The following is a 25,691-nucleotide window of genomic DNA, read 5'->3' on the forward strand; positions in this document are numbered from 1 at the left end:
GTCCATTACTGATCTTAGGGACTGACTCACATTATACAGTACACATAGAATAGAAATGTCACAATATAAGGCTGATTAGTAATTAATACAGATAATTACTACATGACAGCACAGAAACCAGTGCAACTAGTATCAGAATTTAATAATCAGCCCTGTAGCATCAGCTTATATTACAGGCCAACCTCATTTTCTGCTTGATAATTTGCGACGGCCCCTAAGCTTAGCTTTTCAACAGCTCCTCAGAGCCCACTGAGCGTCACAGACACTTTCCAAGATGGTGACCCCCTGTGACAAGTTTGAAGTCCTGGATCATTGCTGCTGTTGACATATTTTTTTAACAGTTGTCTTTAAAAATGGATTTTGGTCTAAAAGCTTAAAGGAGAAATCAACCTGTTCTGGAAAAAAAACCCCAACCCCCACCCCAGGTAGACCTCCCTCCTCCCCCCTGGGTAACTACCCCCCCCCCGGGGAGATACTCCATACTTACCCCTCGCCGTAGATTCTTCCAGCGAAGTTCCACGCGTCCATCTTCTGTGTCCTCGGTAAGCTGACTGCGAGATCGGTATTTCTGCACATGCGCAGTTGGAGCAGTTTGCCGGTTTACGCAACAGCGCAAGCGTGGAATTGCACAGAAATTGCCAATCTTGCAGTCAACTTACCAGAGACACAGAAGATGGACGCGTGGAACTTCGCTGGAAGAATCTGCGGAGAGGGGTAAGTATGGAGTATGGGGCATCTCCCGGGGGGGGGGGTTTAGTTAGCCTTGGGGGACGAGGAAGAGAGGTCTACCTAGGGTGGGAGGTAGGGTTTTTTTTCAGAACAGGTTGATTTCTCCTTTAAGGTGGGAGAGGATCCGGCATGTTAGGACAGTGCCTGGGTCAGGAGACCCTTTTTCTAATACAGTGTACTAAACAGGAAGGGGAGAATCAATCTAAACTATGACTATCTGACGATAAATGTTAAGAGATTTACCATGACCTGATACACTGATGCTTAGCTGCTTTGTTAATAAAGGGGTTGTTTGCCTTCAGTTGTTTTGAGATTGTTCACCAGAAATAAAGACTTTTTTTCCCAATTGCTTTCCATTTTCTTTTTTTTTTACCATTTATCCCAAAATTGGAGTATAAATTTCAATGTAACGGTCTCTGGTGGTCAGTCTGGCATCTCGGTGATCCAGGTGAAAATTCAGATTTGTTACATTTGACTAACAATTGTTACATTGCTACATTAGTTGATACATTTCTCGGCAGCATCTGTGGAATATTTGCAACTATTGTATCGATTATAACAGCTGCCTTTAATTAAGCCCAGAGATTCTGCTCAGCAGGGACAAAGATAACAAATGTATCAATGTAGAACAGTTTAGAGAGTCCCCCCCCCCCTGCTGCTTTAGAAAGACCTAAAAAGGTGAAAAATGAAACTTTAAACTTCAGTATTCAGAAGAAACGGTCACAAATAGGAAATTGAAAGTTATTGTAAAAAGTATTTTATTCTTGGTAATCTAACAGCTGAACTGAAAAAAGTGTTGGAAAGTGAACCCCTTTAACTTAAAGCTAAATATCCCTGTACATTAGATTTTTACATATGCACTATGCATCTAATGAATTGCAAGTAAAACACCAGATCAACATTGACCATGACAAGCACATTTACTTGTAACTTTTACAAGTTGCTTTATTAAATAAATTGAGTACTTCCTTTATATATCTCTTAGACCGAATATGCATTTTTTTATTTATTTGAAGCATTAACTGTAAGTTGATTTTTTTTGTATATTTCATATATTTTACAGCTGTGAGTAGTAGAGTGCCTTCTTTACCTGACGAATCCTCCCTTCCCACTGCATCTTCACTAAGTCTTCAGTCGACTCCAACACCACAATCATTGCTCTCTACTTTCCCCTCAATAGATATTGACGCACACGTAAGTATTATTGGTCATTTCACCTTCAAACTTCAAAGGTATTGATTTCACACCCAATTTTAACCTGTTTTCTTTCTTAATGCAGACTGAAAGTAATCATGATACAGCATTAACCCTTGGATGTGCTGGAGGTCATGAAGAGTTAGTGTCTGTGTTGATTACACGTTCTGCTAATGTTGAACACAGAGACAAAAAAGGTATGCAGAATAATATATTATGATTTTATTTTTGTACCATCTAATATTTTACTTATGGCATGTGTTCTTATTTGCATTTTGCTGTAATCCTTTCTGATGTCAAACACAGGCTTAATGCCCTCTTGTTGTCTCTAATAAATGTCTGGCTTAGAGTTTGAGTTTTTGCCAAGTTTCAGCTCTCCATTATGCCACTACCCAATTTTAAACTAGTTTTAAAATAATTTATTTACCTAAATAGTTATTTAAATGACCTGTGGTTCTGTGCTTCTCCTTTGTGTATTCACAGTCTTGTGAATAAGTAAGTACACCTCATTGTAAATTTTCAACATACAGATGTTTGATCTTCATTTCAACAATATTGATAGAGGTGATACAAACGTAAATACAAATTGTGCATTTGGAAAAAGAAAGTGCACCTCAGTTTAAAGGAGAAGGGAAGCTACCGAAGCAGTTTATTGGCAATAGATTAGCAAGCTATAACACTATATTTATTCTGCAGAATGCTTTACCATACCGAATGAACAGCTCTAGAAGCTCTCTCTGTTTGTTTAGGATAGCAGCTGCCATATTAGCTTGGTGTGTGACATCACTTCTTGCCTGAGTCTTTCTCTGCTCACTCATAGCTCTGGGCTCAGATTACAGGAGGGAGAGAGGCACAAACTGAGCATGCTCAAGCCTGGAGGTTTATGCTGAAAACAGGAAGTCTTATATAGAAGTCCATATGTTCACAATAGAAGTAAAGAAATGTGGTGTTTATTTTTGACAGAGGACTCGGCGCAGCATTACTTTGAGAGTTTACTGGTGTATTTATATAGACCTTTCTGATAAAGCATTCTTCAATTTTAGCCTTTTCTTCCTTTAACACTACTAAAATACCTAGAATCAAAAGCGCCAGATCCGATGCAATGATTAGAATATCATTAGAGCGGATTTTATAGGCGCCTGGTTTATTTAAGCCTCAGGCATTGCACCAAACAATTTGATATCAATCATTTTACTGTCCATAAGTTAAACTACAAGTGCCTATTTGGCCAGGCCCTGTCAGCAAGTTCAGTATGAGGACAGAACACACGATGCTAAAAGGAGTGTTTAAGAAACCGAGAATTTCATCATGGGACTACAGGTAGTTCTCACCATTTCTGATACAAAGTGCCTGTGTCTGCCATTAGAAAGAGACCACAAAAATGAAATCATCATGGGAGCTGTGCCAGGATGAAACCTTTGCTGTCCAGACAGAACATCAGAGCAAGACTAAAGTGAACTCCTAGGTAGAGAACATGACCTCTGGAACAATAAACGTGGGTAGAGGGGGCAAAGATATTTAATTTAGTTTTCACCAAACATGTTTTCTGGTACTATAGTCAAATACCCCACCTTAATACCAACTGGTTTGGTTCTGTTTGCTGCATCATGGCCTGAGCAGCTCACCATCACGTAATCCACTATGGATTCTTCATTGTACCAGAGGGTGCTTGAGATAATGTCAGAAGATTGAAGCTCAGTCAAAAGTGGACATAGCAATATGACAATGACCCTAAACATTCCAGTAAATCCACCAAGAAAACAGACTGTTCTGGACTGGCTAAGTTATAGCTCTTCTCTAAATCCCATTGAGTTCCTGTGAAACAGCCTGTGCATGCAAGAAACCACTTAAACATTGCAAAGCTGAAAAAAAAAAATCTGCATAGAGGAGTGCCAAGAAATATCTGCCACTTATGGGCAGATTTATCAAGAGTTGAACTGAATATTTGAATTAGAATTTTCATAGACAAAGCTGTCAAATTTGACTAGGGAGTTATCCAAATTAGATTCAAGTTTTTTTTAAAAAAATTGAATTTGATTTTTGAGATTTATCATACTCTGGCCCTTTAAGAATTCCAATTCGACTATTTGCCACCTAAAACCTGCCGAATTACTGTTTAAGTCGATGGGAGAGGTGCAGGGATCAATTTGTAGATGTTTGCAGCCTCCTTGACATTCAAGTTTTTGACTGAGAAAAAACTCGAATTGAATTTGATTCAAGTTTTCCGGTTCGTTTAGTCAGAGTTTAAAAAATACCATTTTATCAATAGATTTCGACCAGTCAAATTTAGAATTTATGGGAGTTTAAAAAAAACTCACATGAATTCGAAATTCGACCCTTGATAAATGTGCCCCTTAATGTCAGAGACTGGCAGAGTTTGAGTAATACCATGCACTCTCTTTTTCTCACAGAAAGAAATGGCAAAAACATCTTAAATTTTTTTATTTTTTTTTTTAATAAGAGATTGCAAAATCAATTTTACCTAAAATTTGTGATAAAGAGTTTGAATGAAGATCAAATACTGATAGATCAATGTGCAAAAATAATATATATATTATCTGAGGTGTACTTACTTTTTTATTATTGTGAAAAAATAATATATATATTATCTGAGGTGTACTTTCTTTTTTACATGACATGAATAAATCGTTTTTTCTTTTATAACTTTGGGTCAGGTTTCACGCCCCTTATTTTGGCTGCTACTGCTGGACATGTTGGAGTTGTAGAGATTCTGTTGGATAAAGGAGCAGACATTGAAGCACAGTCAGAACGTACTAAGGATACTCCTCTCTCGCTTGCATGCTCTGGTGGGCGTCAAGAGGTATGTCTGTCCACCGCGTTGCCAAAAATAAACTTGAAAACTGTTCATGTATTTGTACCATCCTTAAACTATTTATATGTTTTATACAGGTGGTTGAGCTGCTATTGGCTCGGGGTGCTAACAAAGAGCACAGAAATGTTTCAGACTATACCCCACTCAGCTTGGCTGCGTCTGGTGGATATGTCAATATTATTAAAATTCTTCTTAATGCTGGTGCAGAAATTAACTCAAGGTAAGGCAACGTCTTTGTATTCGGCTGTGTGTTTCACTCTGAGGGAAAAGTTGACATAACAGATCACCCTAAATATGATGCATACATTTTTACGACCATACCTTCCTTTACCATTACAGGTAGTGGGCTAAGCAATTTAGGGTTCTACAGCTCTATACATGTTGTATAAAAAGGTGGCAGTACAAACTTTGGCCATCCAACCATTTACAGGGATGGTTATGTATGATACAGGTATGGGATCTGTTATACAGAAAGCTCCAAATTATGGAAAGGCCATCTCCCATAGACTCCATTTTAATCAAAAAAATTTAATAAATAAAAATGATTTCCTTTTTCTCTTTAATAATAAAACAGTACCTTGTAATTGATCCAAACTAAGATATAATTAATCCTTATTGGAAGCAAAACCAGCCTATTGGCTCTATTTAATGCTTAATTTTTTTAAGCAGACTTAAAATACTGAAAGATCCCTTATCTGGAATGCCCCATGTTCCAAACATTCTGGATAACTGGTCCCATACCTGAATAAATATATATATATATATATATATATATATATATATATATATATATATATATATATATATATATATATATATATATATTTTAAGGTTCAGTAACCTTAAACTCTCATTTTTTTTGTTTACAGAACCGGCAGTAAGCTTGGGATTTCTCCTTTGATGCTGGCTGCAATGAATGGACACGTCCCTGCCGTTAAGCTGCTTCTTGATATGGGTTCTGACATCAATGCTCAGATTGAAACAAATCGTAATACTGCACTTACTTTGGCTTGCTTTCAGGGCAGAGCAGAAGTAGTGAGCCTCCTCTTAGATAGAAAAGCTAATGTTGAACACAGAGCTAAGGTAGGTAACATCAAGTGATTACGGTACATAATTTTAGTGTAATGGGTTAAATTACACAGACACACACACACACACACACATATAATGTAGTAATATAGTTAAAAGATATTATAGTTATTGGGATAATACATATTGATGTTTTGCTTTTAGATTTATTGAAAAAAATTGTTTCGATGTGCAATTTTTTTGTAGACCGGACTTACACCACTAATGGAGGCAGCCTCAGGGGGTTATGCAGAAGTGGGACGAGTTCTTCTAGACAAAGGAGCTGATGTGAATGCACCTCCAGTGCCTTCATCAAGGGATACGGCTTTAACAATTGCCGCAGACAAAGGTCATTACAAATTCTGTGAACTGCTAATCAGTAGGTATGTAAAAGCCAAATATAGTATCTATATAGTATCTTATTACACCTTTCATCAGACTATGCCTTTTTATCACTTTATTACTTTGTCTTTGTTAGTATTGAATTAGGATTTTTTTTTTTTAACTGCACTTGTTATGGTCTGGAAATGATGATTGTGTGAACGGCCTATTTCCTACCTTACTTTAGAGCAGTGGTTCCAGTACTGTGGGTTTGGCCCCTCATGGGTGGCTTGGAACAGTATCAGTAAGCCTGAAGGTCGGTCAGAGAAAGATTTGGGCACAGTATCTCATCTTAATAGTCCTGGAATCCTAACATGAAGGTCCAACTGAGTAGGATTTGGGAGTGAGCACTTATTTGGTGTTTTAAATATTCCTGGAACAATGGCTGAATGTCTAAAACAGCAATGTTTTTATATATCTGTAACTGTTAAAGGGGTGGTTCACCTTTACGTTAACTTTCAGTATGTTATAAAAAAGCTAATTATAAGCAATTTTTCAATTGCCCTTTATTTTTTATAGTTTTGAATTTCTTATTGTGACTCTTTACAGCTTTCAAATGGGGGTCACTGACCCCTTCTTAAAACACATGCAATGTAAGACTACACATTTACTGTTATTTTTACTATTGCTCACTTGCTATTCAGGCCCCCTTCTATTCAAATTCCAGTCTCTTATTCAAATCATTGCATGGTTGCTAGGCTAATTTGGGCCATAGCAATCAGCTGAAATTGCAAACTGGAGAGCTGCTTAATGAAAAGCTAAATAACTCAAAAAACTTACATAATAAAAAAATTAAAAAAATTAAAACCAATGGCAAATTGTCTCAGGATATCACTCTCTTATCATACTAAAAGTTCATTTAAAAGTGAAGAGAAGTTAATTGTTGATCCAGAAAAACTATTCTAGTTCATATATTTTATAAATAAGCTGTTGTGTAGCCATGGGGGTTGCCATTCAAGTTGAAATATGGCTTGATTGGCTTAATTGCAAAGGTCAAATAGCAGATAAGCCTTATAGAATATAATGGGTAAAATTCTTACACAGGAATTTAAACCTTTTCTCCTTTTTCAGACTGAATAAATAACCCCATGGCTACACAGCAGTGTATTTATATAAACTATAGTAGAGTTTCTGAAGCAAATACGCAAACACTCCATTATCATTTAAGTACTAAATGCTTTCATTTTTTTGGTGATTGCATTAATAGTATAATCAATTACTCTTTAAGTTCCTATATGTCCTGATATTATTTGTCCGCAGTTTACTTTTAATAAGCAATTTCTGTACCTATAGAATTTGTGAAAAAAGTGTTCTGACCGTTGTAATAACATCTGTTTTCCAGGGGATCGCATATTGATGTTCGAAATAAAAAAGGAAACACGCCTCTTTGGCTAGCTGCAAATGGCGGTCATTTTGATGTAGTACAGCTTCTTGTACAATCCGGGGCTGATGTAGATGCGGCTGATAATAGAAAGATCACCCCTCTGATGTCTGCATTCCGTAAGGTATATAGCAAGTATTTTATGTTTCTTTCTGTTTTCAGGCATTATCTGAGAACATCTTTCTATCCTTAAAATGACCTGCTTAGTTGTGCTTAATGTACTTATATAACCTGGCATAGTTTAATATCCCTGTGTACAGGGAATTAGAAATTCCATGGATGTGGAGCTCTGTTTAGTTGGCTTCCCCATCAATCCTGTCTGACAGGAAAAGCCCCTTTTTCCAGTTTATTGACGGGGGTTATGACAGAAAGGGTGATGGTGAATAAAGGTGGCCACACACAGAGAGGTGGGCGATAATCGGACTGATCCAATCGTAGTTGGTCGGAGTACGGGCAGTCAGTTCATGGGAGTGCATCAATAAACCGATACAGTCCAGGATCCGAATGGAATTTTACCCCTGCCCAATCGACATGTGGCAGACTTTCAGCCAAATATCGGGGGAAGCCCGTTGGAGGGCCCCATACATGGGCCTGTTGGCTGCTTTTATCTGCCTGTGTATGGCCACCTTAAAGCTTACTTAAAGGGATTCTGTCATGAATTTTATGATTTTGTTTTTATTTCTAAATTACACTGTTTCAATTGCAAATAATACACTCTAGGATGTAAAATTTCATTCCTGAACCAAAAAGTGTATTTTTTTTAGTTGTAATATTGGTGTGTAGGCACCATCTCAGCTCATTTTGCCTGGTCATGTGCTTTCAGAAAGAGCCAGCACTTTAGGATGGAACTGCTTTCTGGCAGGCTGTTATTTCTCCTACTCAATGTAACTGAATGTGTTCAGGACCTGGATCTTTACTATTGAGTGCTGTTCTTAGATCTACCAGGCAGCTGTTATCTTGTGTCAGGGAGCTGATTACCTTCCCATTGTTCTGTTGTTAGGCTGCTGTGGGGGGATATCACTCCAATTTGCAGTACAGCAGTAAAGAGTGACTGAAGTTTATCTGAGCACAAGTCACATGACTGGGGGCAGCTGGGAAACTGACAATATGTCTAGCCCCATGTCAGATTTCAAAATTAAATATAAAAAAAATCAGTTTGCTCTTTTGAGAAACAGATTTCAGTGTGGAATTCTGCTGGAGCAGCACTATTGTGTGTTGAAAAAGACATTTTTTTCCCATGACCGTATCCCTTAAAGAGATACTGACACCAGAAAATAGCATTCAAAGATAATGTTATGATAGACATTAAAAAAGGTTATTTATTTTTTTGCCATAAAAGTATTTGCCTTATGCTTTTACATTATCTTTCTTACCCCCATGTTCCTCTGTGAGGGGTCTGCCATATTTGTGCAGCAGGAGTCCGTTAGCATTAGAAACTCTAACCGACAGGTTGAGTAAGAACAGTCAGGTTGGCAAAACAGGTCAGATTTAGGAACTTCAAATAACAATTACTTACAAAAGCAGAACTATCAGTGAAAAACGATCAACATGACCTATAGGTAACTTTTAATGTAGATTAAAAGAAACATTTGTGTCAGTATCACTTTAAAGCAAGACTAAAAGACCTCAGTCAATCCCTATATCATAGATTCCATAGTCTAAATTTAGTGATTTTTTTTAGCAATCCATTTATTTTTGCTACAAAAGACATCTACATTAAAGGAACAGTGAGACCAAAAAATGTAAGTGTTTTAAAGTAATGAAAATATCATCTACTGTTGCCCTGCACTGGTAAAACTGATGTGTTTGCTTTAGAAACACCACTATAGTTAAAATAAACAAGCTGCTGTGGAGCAATGGCGGAAATTGAAAAACGGCTATATGGCACAGGTTAACTAATGGATAACAGATAACACCATTAGACAGAGCTTATTTGCTATCTGCTGTGTAACCTGGGCCCTTTCTCTTTTGAATGGCTGCCCCCATTGCTACACAGCAGCTTATTTATATAAACAATAGTAGTGTTTCTGCAGCAAACACAGCAGTTTTACAAGTGCAGGGCAACACTGCATTATATTTTCATTACTTTAAAACACTTTTATTTTTTGACGTTACTGTTCCTTTAAGGCCATAGCCAAACAATGTCGGATCTCGACCGGCGTTTCTCTGCCGGCTGAGAATTGCTGCTCTTCTGCTCCTGCTCTGCCTGCACCTGGAAGCCTTGTTTCTGTTTGGATGCAGCCAGACGCAATGTATTTCGTCACCGAAATGCAATGTTTTGTACTTTGATCCAAAATCCGCCCTCAGTTGGAAAGGCAAGTGTTATACATCATCTGGCCATGGCCTTAAGCATATAGCATTGATGCTAATGTGATTCTGTCCATGAACTCTTTCTTAGTAGCTAGCCACTGGCACAAAGTTAATTATATCACTGTCTGTTGATAAGAATGCCTTTGTAGCATTATCTGAAATGGGATTTGTTATCTGGAAACCTGTTTATCCAGAAAACTCGGTTAAGGTGGCCATACACGGGCAGATAAAAGATGCAGACAGACCGTGTCGGCAGCTTATTGGCCCGTGTATGGGGGCCCCCCGACGGGCTTCACCGATCGAGATCTGGCCGAAAGTCAGGCAGATCTCGATCGGATGGGACGAAAAATCCCGTCGGATCGCGGCCGCATCTGTTCGTTGATGCGGTCCCGCGATCCGACCGTCCATTGCTATTCGTTAGGATCCGATCGTTGGGCCCTAGGGCCCACGATCGGATCAGCCCGATATTGCCCACCTCAAGGTGGGCATTTTGGGGAGAGATCCACTCGTTTGGCAACATCGCCAAACTAGCAGATCTCTGTGTATGGCCACCTTTAAACGAAGGCCATCTCTCAATTTTAAGAAAACTAACATTTTTTAAAATGATTTCCTTTTTCTCTGTAATAATACAACAGTATCTGGTACATGCGTTTAATTATTAATTGTTTATTTAATTATTAGAGGGTATAATCAATGTTGAAATTATTTTTCCAGTAGATTTAAGTTATATTCTGGATAACAGGTCCCATACCTCTATAAGGTTATTGGATCTTAGTACTGTTTTTAAGGGGTGGTTTGCCTTCCAAACACTTTTTTTTTTTTTCCAGTTCAGTTCTTTTCACCAGAAATAAAGAGTAATTAAATAATTTTTTCTAGTGCTTCTTTATTTTTGATCATTTGTACAAAATTTAGTTTGAATGTTCCTGTCTCTGGTGTTTCAGTCTGGCAGCCCAGTGATCCGGGTGCAGAGTCTGAACTGTTGTAATTTGCTACATTAGTTGATACATTTCTCAGCAGCATCTGTGGAATATTAGCAACTATTGTATCAATTCTAACAGCTGCCTTTAATGAAACTCAGGGATTCTGCTCAGCAGGGACAAAGATAAGAAACGTATAAACTAATGTAATGAAAGGTGTTGAGCTAACTTAGTTTGATGTAGAGAGTGATATTCTGAGACAATTTGCAATTGGTTTTCATTTTTTATTATTTGTGGTTTTTGAGTTATTTAGCTTTTTATTCATCAGCTCTACAGTTTTCAGTTTCAACAATCTGGTTGCTAAGGGCCCAAAATACTCTAGCAACCGTGCATTGATTTGAATGAGAAACTGGAATATGATTAGGAGAGGGCCATAATAATCAAAAGTAGCAATAACAATACATTTGAAGTTTTACAGAGCACTTGTTTTTTTTATATGGGGTCAGTGACCCCCATTTGAAACCTGGTAAGAGTCAGAAGAAACTCTGCTCAGTAGGGACAAAGATAATAAATGAATCAATTAATCTTTCAATTTAGAACAGTTTACATAATTGGTTCCTCCCTCTCCAAAAGCTGCTTTAGAAAGAAAGGAGAAAAATGAAACTTAACACCAGTATTAAAAAAAAAAAAAAAAAAATTATCACAAAAAATAGTATAGTGAAAAATAGTTTTTGGTGAACTATCTGAAAACAACTGAAAGTGAAAAAGTCTTGGAATATGAACAACCCCTTTAATATCGAACGCGTAAATGTAGACTGCATATTTTATTTGCATGTCATGTATTAAGTCTATTTTCTGTATCATTTTCTTGCTGCTTTTTTTCCAGGGTCACTTAAAAGTGATACAGTTTTTGGTCAAAGAAGTAAACCAATTTCCATCTGATATTGAGTGCATGCGATACATTGCCACTATAACCGATAAGGTGGGTTTTTATATGCAAGTAAATGAAATGTTTTAATTAACCTTAAGGGCAGTTTATTATACAAGATAAAAAGTTTTTAGCAAATCACTTTTTTACGTTCAACACTTAATGTGCAGCTTGTAACTTTCTGAGGTTTCAAAAACCCCTTGTAAAAGTATAAAAATAGTATTTTTGATTCCAAATGGGTACCTAATCAACAAAGTGGAAGTTAGTAGTGGACTCATCTAAGGTCATTATCATTATATAAAAATATTTCCTCTTTTAGCTCTATAGACAGAAATTGAATATATCAACACTTTACTGTATTATTGAGTCATAACCGTAGTCTCTATCATATCCATAAATTTAGACCACGTCAGTATTTCTTGAGGTATTTTTATTTGTCACCTTGACCGTTGGATCACATCTATGAGACAATATATCTGATGCTAGTCATTTATTTGTCATGTCTTTCTTTATAGGACCTTTTGAAGAAATGCCATCAGTGTATGGAAACAATTGTTAAGGCAAAAGACCAGCAAGCGGCAGAAGCAAACAAGAATGCAAGCATCCTCCTTAAAGAGCTAGATTTAGAGAAGGTGCAAAAATATTCTTGTGTTTCTTGGGGGGTGATGTTTACTGTGCATTGTGAACAAACATAATCAGTCTAGTACATTTACCCTTTATTTCCAATGTATCTACTGTTCTGTTCTACCTATTAATGCCGTCTTAAAACAGTCTACCATAAGAAAAATCAGTAACAGAAGCAGAGAGTTTACACCCCTGAATATATACCTTTTGTGATATCAGGTGCTATGCTGAAGGACCCACGCCTGATTCAAGGGTCAAAAGATCCATTAACACTTTGTGCATGTCTTGTGAACTGCTCGTTAAAACTGAAGTAGCCTAAAGGCCCCCATATATGGGCCGATAAAAGCTGCTCACAGACACGTGTGTGGGGTCATCCTACGGGCTTTCCCGATCGATATCTGGCTGAAAGTATGCCAGATCTCCATCGGTCCAGTTAAAAAATCCCGTCGGTCCCACGATCCGACCAAACGAGCGGATCTCTACGTCTATGGCCACCTTTAGTTCAACATCACACAGGGTCATTTTTCAGATGGCTAAAAAGAGCCGTGATCATTTTCCTAGGCTCAAGCAGGATCAGACTGGGGGGCTTGGTGCCCACCGGGGCTACTGGCCGAGGGTCCCCCTCCGGGGGGGTGCATACGCGCGGTGCCGGGGGTATGCATACGCGCGGTGCCGGGTATGCGCATAAGTGCGCATGCGCACGGTGCCATGTTAAATTTTGTTTTTACCGTGACCCCTGACAAAGAGGGGTCGCACCACTGAGAAGCGGATCTGGGCCAGCTGGGCCCGCAAGAGCCTGGGACCCACCGGCTTTTTTCCCGGTGTCCCGCCGGCCCAGTCCGACACTGGGATCAAGATAAGGGTGGTTTTTAGCAGGTTGAAATACACAAGTTAAAAAGAACCCCATTTGACTGGCACTACACCTAATATAAATTTGTGGTTTTCTTGTGATCGACATGTCTGTCTGTTGCATGCAATCCTGAGACGGCAATAGCTTTAGGCTAGAGTCACACACTGTGGAGAAACGCAGGCCGAGAATCTGCTCCTCTTCTGCTGCGCTGCCTGCACCCGGAAACATTACATTTGCTTGGGTGCAAGAAAATACCCTAGATTTCAAAGAGAAATGGAAAATCTCGCATTTTGGTGCCAAGCAGCAGGGGAGGCGATTCTTGGCCTGCGTTTCTCTGTAGCCAGAGATCCATATGTTGTGGCCCTCGCCTTATTCTCTTTTCTTACATATCACTGATAGTTATACAGCAGGCTTCTCAGTGGACTGGTGATTTTTATTTCTACAAACCAGGGAGTAGAATGGGACATAGATCTTTGTTTTTATTTTATTTTTCTGTTAAAGAAAGATAAATTTTTTTTATTACGGTTGAATCCTCCTTTGAATGCAAGAAATAACAAAGGCCATATGAGGGGGGGGCTTCCTTTTTATAGTAGACGTAGGTATTTAAATATGATTTTATAATTGCTCTTTTCTAATTAACCTATTGTTTTCTGTTTGTCTAGTGTTCCATTTTCCTAGCAAACCACCATTTCCTGTGATTCTGTAGCATATGCCCTGAAGGCTTTAGTATGGGTATCTTTCAGATATGTAAAATATCTTGGAACTATTTACATAATCCAATGTTTAAGGATTCTGCAACTGGAAATGGCATTTTCATTAGGTTTCTGCCAACAGTGTATACAGTATCCATTATAGTGTTATGTTGCTTATTTCTCACAATACAAAGTTATATTGGCAAAAAGCATTTTCTGTTAAGTGTGTGTAGCCTCTAAGCATTATTATGAATAGATTTTAGACTAGTTGTTTTTTTTTTACTATTCTGTCTTTTGTTTTTAAAAGTCAAGAGAAGAAACCAAAAAACAAGCTCTTGCAGCAAAAAGAGAAAAGAGAAAGGAGAAAAGAAAGAAGAAAAAGGAAGAGCAAAAGAAAAAAGTGGGAGATGATGAAGATAGTAAGACGCTGGAGATATTTGATCTACAAGATGATGACGACAATGACTTAGAAGGTAAAAATTATGAATAATAAAGGTTTTTGGATTGATTATCCAGAAAGCTTTGAATTATAGAGCATTGCCATTTCCCATAAATTTTCATTTAACCCTTTATGTGCCGGCTGTTTTTGAGCATTATGTGCTTGCTCTCTTTGGGGTCATTTGCTGGCATGGATTTAAAGGGATTCTGTCATGATTTTTATGGTGTAGTTTTTATTTCTAAATTACACTGTTTACACTACAGATAATTCACTCTATCATGTAAAATTGAATTGCTGAACCAACAAGTGTATTTTTTTAAATGTATAATATTGTTGTGTAGGAAGCCATCTCAGGTCATTTTGCCTGGTCATGTGCTTTCAGAAAGAGCCAGCACTTTAGGAAGGAACTGCTTTCCGGCAGGCTGTTGTTTCTCCTACTCAATGTAATTGAATGTGTCTCAGTGGGACTTGGCTTTTTACTACTGAGTGTTGTTCTTAGATACCAGGCAGCTGTTATCTTGTTAGGGAGCTGTTATCTGGTTACTTTCCCATTGTTCTTTTCTTAGGCACATTCTGCCCAAACCAAAATGGTTAACTGTGTCTTTCTGCTCCAAATTGCAATGCTTCCCTTTTTATGAACTTTTTGAAAAGCTTGTATTTTGCATGATCTTATCTCCCTTTTGCCAGTATAAACCATCATAAATATGAATGCCAGGGATCAACAGTTGTATGCCCACCATGCATGGGATTTCCATATTATCTGTTGTGTACGGACTCCAAAATGGAAATGGTGCATATGGATTTTAATGACTAACACTTGTAGTCATTAGAATAGATGTGTGTTATGTGTAAGACCCTGTAAATAAGAAGGCCCCATAGAAACATTTATTCTGCTGAATCCAAAATGGGTAAATGGTTTCCTAATAAAACCTTCTCCTGTCCCCTTCAATCAGTAGAGGAAGAAGTTCCTATAGAACCTCCAAGTGCTACGACTACAACAACCATTGGAATCTCTGCAACGTCGGCCACATTTACAAATATTTTTGGAAAAAGAGCAAATGTTGCGACAACTCCAAGCACAAACAGGAAGAACAAGAAAAACAAAACCAAAAGTACCTCTCCAAAATTGCAAATAATTATGCAAGATCAGCACATGTCTCTAGCTCAGAAAAAAGCAGATAAGAACAAAATTCATGGAGAGCCAAGAGGTGGTGGTACCAGCAGAAATAGCGATTCCGAGAACTTGGATAACAACGACTGCAACAGCGAGAGCAGTGCTGGCGATAAAAGTCAAGAGCTTTCCTCTTCTGGGGAAAGTCAATATTCTTCATTGCTGCTTAACCATGAAGAAAAACCAAGCACCCCTGCTTCCAAATTCCCCATAAGGTATGTTTATTATAATTAATTATATATATATATATATATATATATATATATATATATATATATATATATATATATATATATATATATATATATATATATATATATATATATATACATATATACACAAGAACTATGAATATTCTGCAAATTATAGCCTTTTAAATGATGCTTAGTGGTGTAATCCGTTATAATTGTTATATAGTGATGTCATTTCTCTCACATGACTCCCTGAAACTTGTGTATTATAATAAAGTACTCCCTGTTGTAAAATATGAGGCTATTAGAAAGCACCTCACCTGCCAGCGGTAGGAAGTAATTGACTGCAATCACTGAGGACTGCTTAAAGGACCAGTAATATAAAAAAAAAACATTTTATAAAACTTAGTTTCTACATAACGAAAAAAATCCACCCAGACACATTTAACTTTAAATTCTTTAAAGTCTTTATTAGAAAATAGCTTACCGATACTCTGCTTGCGCTCCTCTTCAGAAAAGGCGACGATCTATCATGCGGCGCTCGATTTCTCCTCCCTGGCTATCTCCAATACAAGGCAGGGAGGAGAAATCGAGTGCCGCACAATGAATTGTCGCCTTTTCTGAAGAGGAGCACAAGCGGAGTATCGATAAGTTATTTCTTAATAAAGAGTTTGCAAATTTAAAGTTAAATGTGTCTTGGTGGTCTTTTTTCGTTATGTAGAAGCAAATTAAAAAAAAAAAATTGTTACTGGTACTTTAACAATTTGAAGGTTTAAGTAAAAGGCATGTGTGTTCCAGTATTTCACATGTTGATAAACAAGATTTCTTTTTTTCATCAGCACACTGAGTAAACTACCTGCACAGTATCCAATTTAAAAATCTGAATTTATTCAACCAATCATATTCACTGTTCACTTTTTTTCTTCAATAGACTTGAAAATGAATTGTGCCACAATGCGCTATCCAGTTACAAAACTGTAACCGTGTCACCAATTGGGAAACTGAACCTAAGCAGCCCTAAAAGGGGGCAAAAAAGAGAGGAAGGGTGGAAAGAAGTTGTCAGAAGGTTGGTAATGGAATACTAATGTAATGTTTGTGTTATTTGGACCATGTACGCTTATACCTTTGTTTATTCTGATACTCTGACCTTGATTGTCTATAGAGTAAAATCCCTAAATGAAACCAAGAGCAAGTAAACATTATAATTATTGTTCTGTTTTACTGCTGTAGTTTTTGTAGGGTTTTTTTGCTGACTTTTTTGTTGCTCCCCATGTATGTTTCAGGATTTTCCTGCAGGATGTTGGATACTTCTTACAGTATAGAAATTAAATAGCATTAGATGCATGGCATTTTTTTTTTTTAAAGCCATACAGATGAATATTGGATATGGCGTCTAGACAGTTTTCAACCAACCTATCATATCAACGTATTGAACAGTCATTATTAAAACAGATTAATGGCAAGTAGCTGTGTTGGGTCTCATTGAACTTATGTCTATCATATTGGTTATACTATGCATTATGTTGCCAAGCATGATCCATGAGCACTACAAACTGTAGCACTTAAATATTTAATCAAACTGCCTCTTTTCTATATACAGGTGTGGGATCCATTATTCGGAAACCCATTATCCTGAAAGCTCCAAATTATGGAAAGATTGTCCCCCATAGACTCCATTTTATCCAAATTTTTAAAAATGATTTCCCTTTTCTCTGTAAAAATAAAACCGTACCTTGTACTTGATCCCAACTAAGATATAATTAATCCTTATTGGAATCAAAACCAGCCTATTGGGTTTATTTCAAGTTTACATGGTTTTCTCTGTCGTCTTAGGGGGACACAGGGACCGATGGGGTTAAGCTCCATCCTCCAGGAGGCAGGACACTTGATAATTAATTAAGGGGCGTGGCCTACTTGGCTTAACCCCGCACACTGTGCTCAACAATCAGTTTTTCAAGTGTCCTGCTACCAGGAGGATGGACTTCCCTAGAGTGGGAAATATTCTACGGTCAGATTCGCTGACACCCGGGGTGAAACCTGGAGCAGGGCTGCCTGCATCCTCAAGGTTAACCCCCATCATGGATAATTTCACCGGGGTCACTTCCTAGCGTAATAGCTATAACAACCACCCAGACAGTGCCTGCGTCCATTGGGTCGACAGAGGGTCTGGCCGCAGTGAATGTACAGTAGGTGAATGGTTTCTACAATGGCCATTATGCTATTGTTGCTCCGTTTATCACAGGGGTCTCTCACCCCCCCCCCTCCCTCCTTCCCAGTCCTTATCCGCACCTAGCAGCTGCCCTTCTAACAGCTTCACTTGCCTGATTCACTAGGGGAGGATATATATATCTCTCTATCCTCTAGTTGTTCCCCATAGGCAAGCTAAGCAGCATACCTTGCTGGAGGAGTTCCAACAGAGGCTCCGTGTATGGCGCATGTTAGGAGGAGGGCTGAGGCTGTCTGGCATCGCGGCGTTTTGGCGCTCAGCGCCATTTTGGATCCGGTCCGCAGTGGAACGCAAATGCGTTCCAGCGGCCATTTTGGTTCCACTAACGCTGCGGAACACGCTACCAGGAGCGCACACACACACTCCAGAGTGCTAGCAAGTGCAGGGAAGTGGAAACGGAACCATATTGGCCTGTTGTTATATCTGCTGAAGCACAGATATCTGCTGTTACAGTAGCTACTACTTGTTTCAGCCCTGCACACTGTCTCACCTCTCAGGTGATTCCATGGCAGAAGGTAGGCCAGTGGGTCTATTTACCAGGGCGGGGGGAGAGCACCCACCACAGCACAGGTAACCTATTTTACTTGTACAAAATGTCAGACAAAAATTGCGGGGGGTCAGAGTGAACCGCTGTGCAGACCTTGTTCAATGGGACAAGCTAATTCAGCAGCTTCAGGGGACAACCTTGTTCCAACTGGGGCACAAGAAGAGAACACTGAGTCAGGAACTCCCCCACACCAGCCAGGGCCCAGCCGGGCGCAAGATATGGCGGCCCCTCTCTGGGCAGTTCAGCTTTCACAATCCCTAGCATCTCTACAAGGGCTTCCAGCCATTGCAGATAATTTAGGAAAGGCTTTGGCTAAGTTCAGTCATAGACCAAGCACCAAACGCAAACGTTCTGATGATTCCAAAGGCAATACCCTAGCGGATGCATCCCCAGACGAGTCGTCTGTAGAACAGCTTTCTTCCCAGCCAGAAGGCGAAATTCTACCCTCAGATGTGTCCTCGGGGGAGGAAGAGGAGAATCAAGAAGGTGACAGAGACCGTGATTCCCAACATGATGTGGATAAAATCATTAAAGGGGTGATCGAAATTCTCAATATTTCACAAGCACCAAAACAAACTGAAACATCTAGATTATTCAAGAGACAACATAAATCCACAATAGTATTTCCATCACACGAGCAGTTGATGGATATGATACAAGACGAATGGAACAATCCAGAATGAAAGTTTCAAGCTACAAGAAAGTTCTCAAAAACCTATCCCTTTTCCAAAGAACTAGTGGAGAAGTGGACAAATCCACCAGTAGTGGATGCTCCAGTATCCAGACTGTCAAAATCCACCACTCTGCCAGTTACTGACGCGGCTGCCTTTAAAGATCCATCAGACAGACGGCTGGAAGGGTTCTTAAGAGCAATTTACTCGTCTTCTGGTTCAACCCTGAGGCCCAGCTTAGCATCAGCCTGGGTGTCCAGAGCTATTCAAGCATGGGCGGAATCACTGGTCAAGGACATCCAAGAAGGAGTACCCAGAACTGACCTAGTGTCTTCTGCTCAAACTATTGCAGAAGCAGCAGCCTATCTCAGTGACACTACCCTTGATACCTCACAGATCACTGCTAGAACATCAGCCCTGTCCATAGCGGCACGCAGAACATTATGGCTTAAAAACTGGTCAGCTGACTTGAGTTCCAAGAAATCACTAACTTCGCTGCCATTCAGGTCCTTCAGGCCGGTCTTAGATCTCAAACAGTTGAACAAGTTTATTCGGTCCATTCGCTTCAAGATGGAAACACTTCGTTCAGTGATACGAGGAATGGAGCACGGACAGCTCATGATGTCGTTAGACATCCAGGATGCATACCTCCATGTTCCGATTTGGGCTCCTCACCAGAGATATCTAAGATTCGCCTTTGCGAACCAACACTTTCAGTTTGCGGCACTTCCGTTTGGACTGTCCTCAGCGCCCAGGGTGTTCACCAAACTCATGGCGGTATCGGCAGCAACCTTACGACTACAAGGAATATCGGTGACACCATACCTGGACGACCTTCTTCTGAAAGCCAGATCAGAAGAAAAGGCCAAGGAGGATCTAATCAAGGCAATTCGACTTTTGCAGAGCTTCGGCTGGACCATCAATTGGTCAAAGTCCAATTTACAGCCCAGCTACCAGATGATATTCCTAGGCCTGGAATTCAACACAATGACACAAATAGTATGTCTTCCACTAGAGAAACAATACAAGATCAGAGATCAAGTACAATCACTGCTCTCACACCAGAGGCCGACAGTCCACATGGCGATGAAAGTACTGGGACTTATGGTGTCGACCATCGAGGCGGTACCGTTTGCACAGATTCACCTACGAGCCTTACAAGAGAACATACTCTCAGCTTGGAAAGGAGGTCTCTTGTCTCGAGTAATACGTCTCTCTCAGGCAACAAGGGAGAGTCTCCAGTGGTGGTTGATCACGGACAATTTGACCAACGGCCAATCCTGGGCGACTCCAAATTGGAATGTCATCTCCACAGACGCCAGCCTAAAAGGCTGGGGGGCCACATGGAACAACCTATCCGCACAAGGTCAATGGTTTCTCGAGGAATCCAAACTACCCATCAACATCCTAGAGTTGAGGGCCGTAAAGCAAGCGCTACTACATTGGTCTCACCGTCTTCACCAAAGACCAGTTCGCATACAAAGCGACAACGTCACCACAGTGGCGTACATAAATCGTCAGGGAGGAACACGCAGCAAAGCAGCACTGAAGGAAGCACAATTGATATTGGGATGGGCCGAGACCAACCAAGTCCGATTGTCGGCCATTCACATTCCAGGTGTGTCCAACACAAAAGCAGATTTCCTCAGCCGCAATCAGGTACAACCGGGCGAGTGGGAACTTCATCCGGAAGCCTTCATGATGCTAGTGAATCTCTGGGGCCAACCGCAAATAGATCTGATGGCCTCCAGAACAAATCGAAAGGTTCACACGTTCTTTGCTCGATCCCGAGACTCACTAGCGGCAGGGGTAGACGCCATGACTCAACCCTGGTCATTCAACCTGGCGTACATCTTCCCTCCGCTTACGATGCTACCTCGAGTCCTCAAGAAGATCAGACAATCCGATGTCACCGTAATCGTGATAGCTCCCTATTGGCCTCGAAGAACATGGTTCTCCGATCTACAAGAACTGTCGATAGACCAACCGATCCGGCTTCAGTGCAGACCAGACCTGCTCAGCCAGGGCCCAGTAACACACCACAATCCCGGACTGTTCGCTTTGACGGGATGGCTGTTGAGGCATCCATCTGGCGAAGAAAGGGGATAACTGAAGAAGTTATATCAACAATGCTAAGAGCACGGAAACAGACTTCTTCCAAGTCCTATCACAGGGTGTGGTTTTCCTATTTCACTTGGTGTGAAGAACTCGGACTTACTTTTCTGGAACTCAACATTCCTAGGATACTTTCCTTCCTACAGTGAGGCCTACAACTAGGCCTCAAACTCAGTTCACTGAAAGTACAGATATCGGCATTGTCTATTCTGTTCCAACACCGGCTAGCAACAGATGATACCATACGGACCTTTTTGCAAGGAGTGACACATGTAAGTCCTCCATTTCATCCGCCTGTTGGCAGGTTGGGATCTCAATCTGGTGCTAGAGGCCTTGCTTGATCCACCGTTTGAACCGATGCATTCAATTTCTGATACCTGGATCACGTACAAGACTGTGTTTTTAGTGGCAATTTCGTCTACCAGAAGGGTGTCTGAACTGAGTGCTCTATCCTGTGATCCGTCATTTCTGGTCTTCCACAAGGACAAGGCAGTTTTACGAACAGTTCCTTCATTTCTACCCAAGGTAGTATCATCCTTCCACATTAATCAGGAAATTATAGTCCCATCATTGTGTCCAGATCCCAAGAATGACAAAAGAACGACGTCTCCACAATCTAGACGTTGTCAGAGCACTTCGGTGGTACCTTGAACGGTCAAAGCCCTTTAGGAAATCTCAAACACTATTTGTTCTTCCAGTTGGTCCTCGTAAGGGTCTTCCAGCTTCCAAGACAACCATTGCCAGGTGGATCAAACTAACCATCAGACAAGCTTACCTGTCTAAAGGAAGGACACCACCACAGGGTGTCAAAGCTCATTCCACAAGAGCAATGGGAGCCTCATCGGCATGGCGCAATGCCGCTTCCTTGGATCAGATCTGCAGAGCGGCTACCTGGTCCTCCGCTCATACTTTTACTAAATTCTACAGACTCGACACAACATCTTCAGCTGAGGCCGCTTTCGGTCGCAAGGTGTTGCAGTCTGTTCTACATTAATTACGTTCATTGGCTCGTCCCACCCTGCTGTTCTGTTGTTAAGTCCCCATCGGTCCCTGTGTCCCCCTAAGACGACAGAGAAAATTGGATTTTTTGATACTCACCGTTAAATCCATTTCTCTGTAGTCGAAAGGGGGACACAGGGCTTCCCGCCCTCGGACGAGCCGTTGACCAGATGGTCGTGTCCAGGATAGTCCCTGGCTTTCATTCTGTCATAGTTATTAATCGGTTATAATGTTCAGTTACACATATAGTTAAATTTGGAACAAACTGATTGTTGAGCACAGTGTGCGGGGTTAAGCCAAGTAGGCCACGCCCCTTAATTAATTATCAAGTGTCCTGCCTCCTGGAGGATGGAGCTTAACCCCATCGGTCCCTGTGTCCCCCTTTCGACTACAGAGAAATGGATTTAACGGTGAGTATCAAAAAATCCAATTTTCTTAAGTTATGACAAATTACAGGAAGATCCACTATTTGGAAAACCCAAGATCCCAAGCATTTTGGATAACAGGTCCCTTACCTGTATTATGTTGTTTTAAAAACCAAGAACAAAGCAGAAACAATGAGAGGTAATTACAAAAATGCTGATTTAAAAAAAAAGAATTCTTTTTTTGCTCCCATCACAGGTCAAAGAAACTTTCTGTACCTGCATCTGTCGTATCCAGGATAATGGGGAGAGGAGGCTGTAACATTACTGCTATTCAGGATGTTACTGGTGCCCACATTGATGTTGACAAACAAAAGGACAAAAATGGAGAGCGAATGATTACAATACGGTATGTTATATAATATCTGGAAGTTGCAAGTCCCACATTTCTCCTTGAGAGGACAGTAGTAATCCATGCACTGTATATTGTATATTGTTCACTGTGGTTTTTTTTTTTTTTTTAACATTAAATTTGCATACAAGTTACCCAGAAAAGGTACTGACTTTAACAATGTAGCATAACCATGATAATGTCATGGGAAAACAGTTTTTTTTCAAAATGTATCCGTTAATAGTGCTGCTCCAGCAGAATGCTGCACTGAAATCCGTTTTTCAAAAGAGCAACCTGATATGTTTTATATTTCATTTTGAAATTTTACATTGGGATAGACATATTGTCAATTTCCCAGGTGCCCCCAGTCATGTGACTTGTGCTCTGATAAACCTCAGTCACTCTTTACTGCTGTACTGCAAGTTGGAATAATATTACCCCCTCCCTTTCCCCCCAGCAGCCTAACAAAAGAACAATGGAAAGTACCCAGATAACAGCTCCCTAACACAAGATAACAGCTGCCTGGTAGATCTAAGAACAGCACTCAATAGTAAAATCCAGGTCCCACTGCGACACATTGTTACATTGAGTAGGAGAAACCACAGCCTGCCAGAAAGCAGTTTAATCCTAAAGTGCTGTCTCTTTCTGAAAGCAAGGCAAAATGACCTGAGATGGCTGCCTACACACCAATATTAAATTATTATTTTTTTTTTAAAAAATACACTTGCTGGTTATTGAATGAAATTTTATATTGTAGTGTGAATTATTTGCAGTGTAAACAGTGTAATTTAGAAATAAAAATTACAGAATCCCCTTAAATCCATGCCAGCAAATGACCCCAAAGAGAGCACGCACATAATGTTCAAAAACAGCTGGCACATAAAGGGTTGAATGAAAATCTATGAATATGTACTTTGCTGTTGCAGACTGAGTTATAAATATATGGAGTGACGGGGTGAACTGCCCCTAAATCAATACTTTCCTTTTAAAGGAATGCTTGTTAGTAATTATGCATGCTACACTTTGCCTGACCTGATATGACTTGTAAAGCAAACTGATGATAACCGTTATCTTTTGTTTTTCAGGGGAGGAACAGAGTCGACCAGGTATGCCGTGCAGCTTATAAACGCTCTCATTCAAGATCCCGCGAAAGAACTCGAAGACTTGATTCCAAGAAACCACATCCGCAATCCCATCAACTCAAAACTAAATTCCATGTCGCAGTCGGGAGCAAGCAATTTGTCCTCAAACAAGGCTGCGTTTTCTCTGAGTACTGCCACGTTATCCACATCGCAGTCTACTGGTTTACCCGTGTTTCCGGCCCCCAACAGACCAAACAAAAACATGCAAACAAACGTACGTTCACCTTTCAAAGTGACTCTCCCAGTATCTTATTCTCATCCTCATTTTGCCCTTTTGGCTGCTCAAACAATGCAGCAAATCAGACATCCACGTTTACCTATGGCCCAGTTTGGAGGAACCTTTAATCACGCCCCAAGCACGTGGGGTCCTTTCCCTGTGAGACCAGTCAGCCCTGGTAGTGCAAACAGTTCTCCAAAGCACAATGGTAACGGACGTTCAGCTTATCCTCCGATGGGAAGCTCCGTGCACACAGACAGCACAGCAACATCAATGACTGGCCCAGTTGCAATGTCTCCTTTAGCTCAGCATTTGTGCATGGCCGATAGTTCTCCATCTTCCAGAAAACAACTACTGACCTGCTGCCCTAAAACCAGCAACGTGTCTTCTGCCATGTCCAGCATCTGCACCCCTCTTCCTCCAGTTGCATCAAATTGTGGGACAATCTCCAGTGCACTTTCACCTCCCAATGTTGCACAAACAGAGCACTTTTTCTTATCTAAAAATGATGCTTTTTCAACTCCCAAAGAAAAACCGTCTAAAACGGATCAGCCGGTGGACATGTTCTCCTTATCCCCTGCCAGATTCAACAACTCTTCATGTAATAATAATAGAGTAGTCCCCGGCCAGTCCCCCCAAAATAGCCGAAAAGGCGAAACGCAGCTTTCTGGCATTTCAGATATGAGCCAGCCAAAGACTGTTGCCCTGATGCCTAGCGTAGATTCCGCATCAGTATCTGCATCCTCTATTAGAGCAGTGGCACACGGAGCTGGGGAGTCTCAGGATAACTGCAGCATTTTACAGCTAGCCGCCGCTTCTTCTGCTGCACCTCCAAATTGCTCTCCGAGAATGCAGTCTACAGGTTCTTTCTACTCGATAGGTCCTTCCATGACAATGCAACAGGACGGCCAGTCTATTTATGGTGCAGATCAACTTTCAATTCCCCCTCAGGAAGCACAAAAACAACTAAGCCAAGCACCTGCGCTGCCAATGACCCCTGTTATGAACAGTTCACAGATGCACCTTAATGTGGCCAATAAACATTTGCCTCCTTCATTTGGACCAGCATTTCTCAATCACTTTTCTAGTCTTTTTGATAACCGGGTATCATCCATGAACCAAAGCTGGGGGGGATGCCCAGTGGCACCTCAAACGGGCGATCCAGCTTTTCACTCCCAGTCTCCTTTCCTTGGCAACTCTGTTCTTGGACATGTGGACAGTATTCATTCTTCAGAAGGTTCTAAAGCTCCAGGATTTCGGGCATCTCAAAGGGCATCCTCTTGTTCAGTCGGTGAGTTATCGTAAATACTTT

The 25,691-nt window shown here is 40.3% G+C and overlaps 1 protein-coding gene across 3 annotated transcripts in view; it reads left to right on the forward strand.

Moving 5' to 3' along the window:
• LOC108710905 (ankyrin repeat and KH domain-containing protein 1) overlaps positions 1–25,691 on the forward strand; it is a 72,512-nt gene that overhangs the window by 38,384 nt on the left and 8,437 nt on the right. Inside the window, exons 16-29 of one of the 3 annotated variants that reach the window (XM_018252109.2) lie at positions 1,793–1,923; positions 2,009–2,120; positions 4,599–4,744; positions 4,834–4,976; positions 5,626–5,839; positions 6,032–6,207; positions 7,548–7,710; positions 11,700–11,795; positions 12,257–12,373; positions 14,215–14,380; positions 15,303–15,732; positions 16,640–16,774; positions 22,889–23,038; positions 24,106–25,670. In XM_018252109.2, the coding sequence (XP_018107598.1) occupies positions 1,793–1,923; positions 2,009–2,120; positions 4,599–4,744; positions 4,834–4,976; positions 5,626–5,839; positions 6,032–6,207; positions 7,548–7,710; positions 11,700–11,795; positions 12,257–12,373; positions 14,215–14,380; positions 15,303–15,732; positions 16,640–16,774; positions 22,889–23,038; positions 24,106–25,670 (3,744 nt within the window). Of the gene's footprint in view, positions 1–1,792; positions 1,924–2,008; positions 2,121–4,596; positions 4,745–4,833; positions 4,977–5,625; positions 5,840–6,031; positions 6,208–7,547; positions 7,711–11,699; positions 11,796–12,256; positions 12,374–14,214; positions 14,381–15,299; positions 15,733–16,639; positions 16,775–22,888; positions 23,039–24,105; positions 25,671–25,691 lie in introns of those variants that run through there. The other 2 variants (XM_018252108.2, XR_005966251.1) reach the window with 2 other exon arrangements.

This window comes from Xenopus laevis, chromosome 3L, assembly GCF_017654675.1.
Source record: "Xenopus laevis strain J_2021 chromosome 3L, Xenopus_laevis_v10.1, whole genome shotgun sequence".
In the NCBI taxonomy this organism is placed as follows: Eukaryota; Metazoa; Chordata; class Amphibia; order Anura; family Pipidae; genus Xenopus; species Xenopus laevis.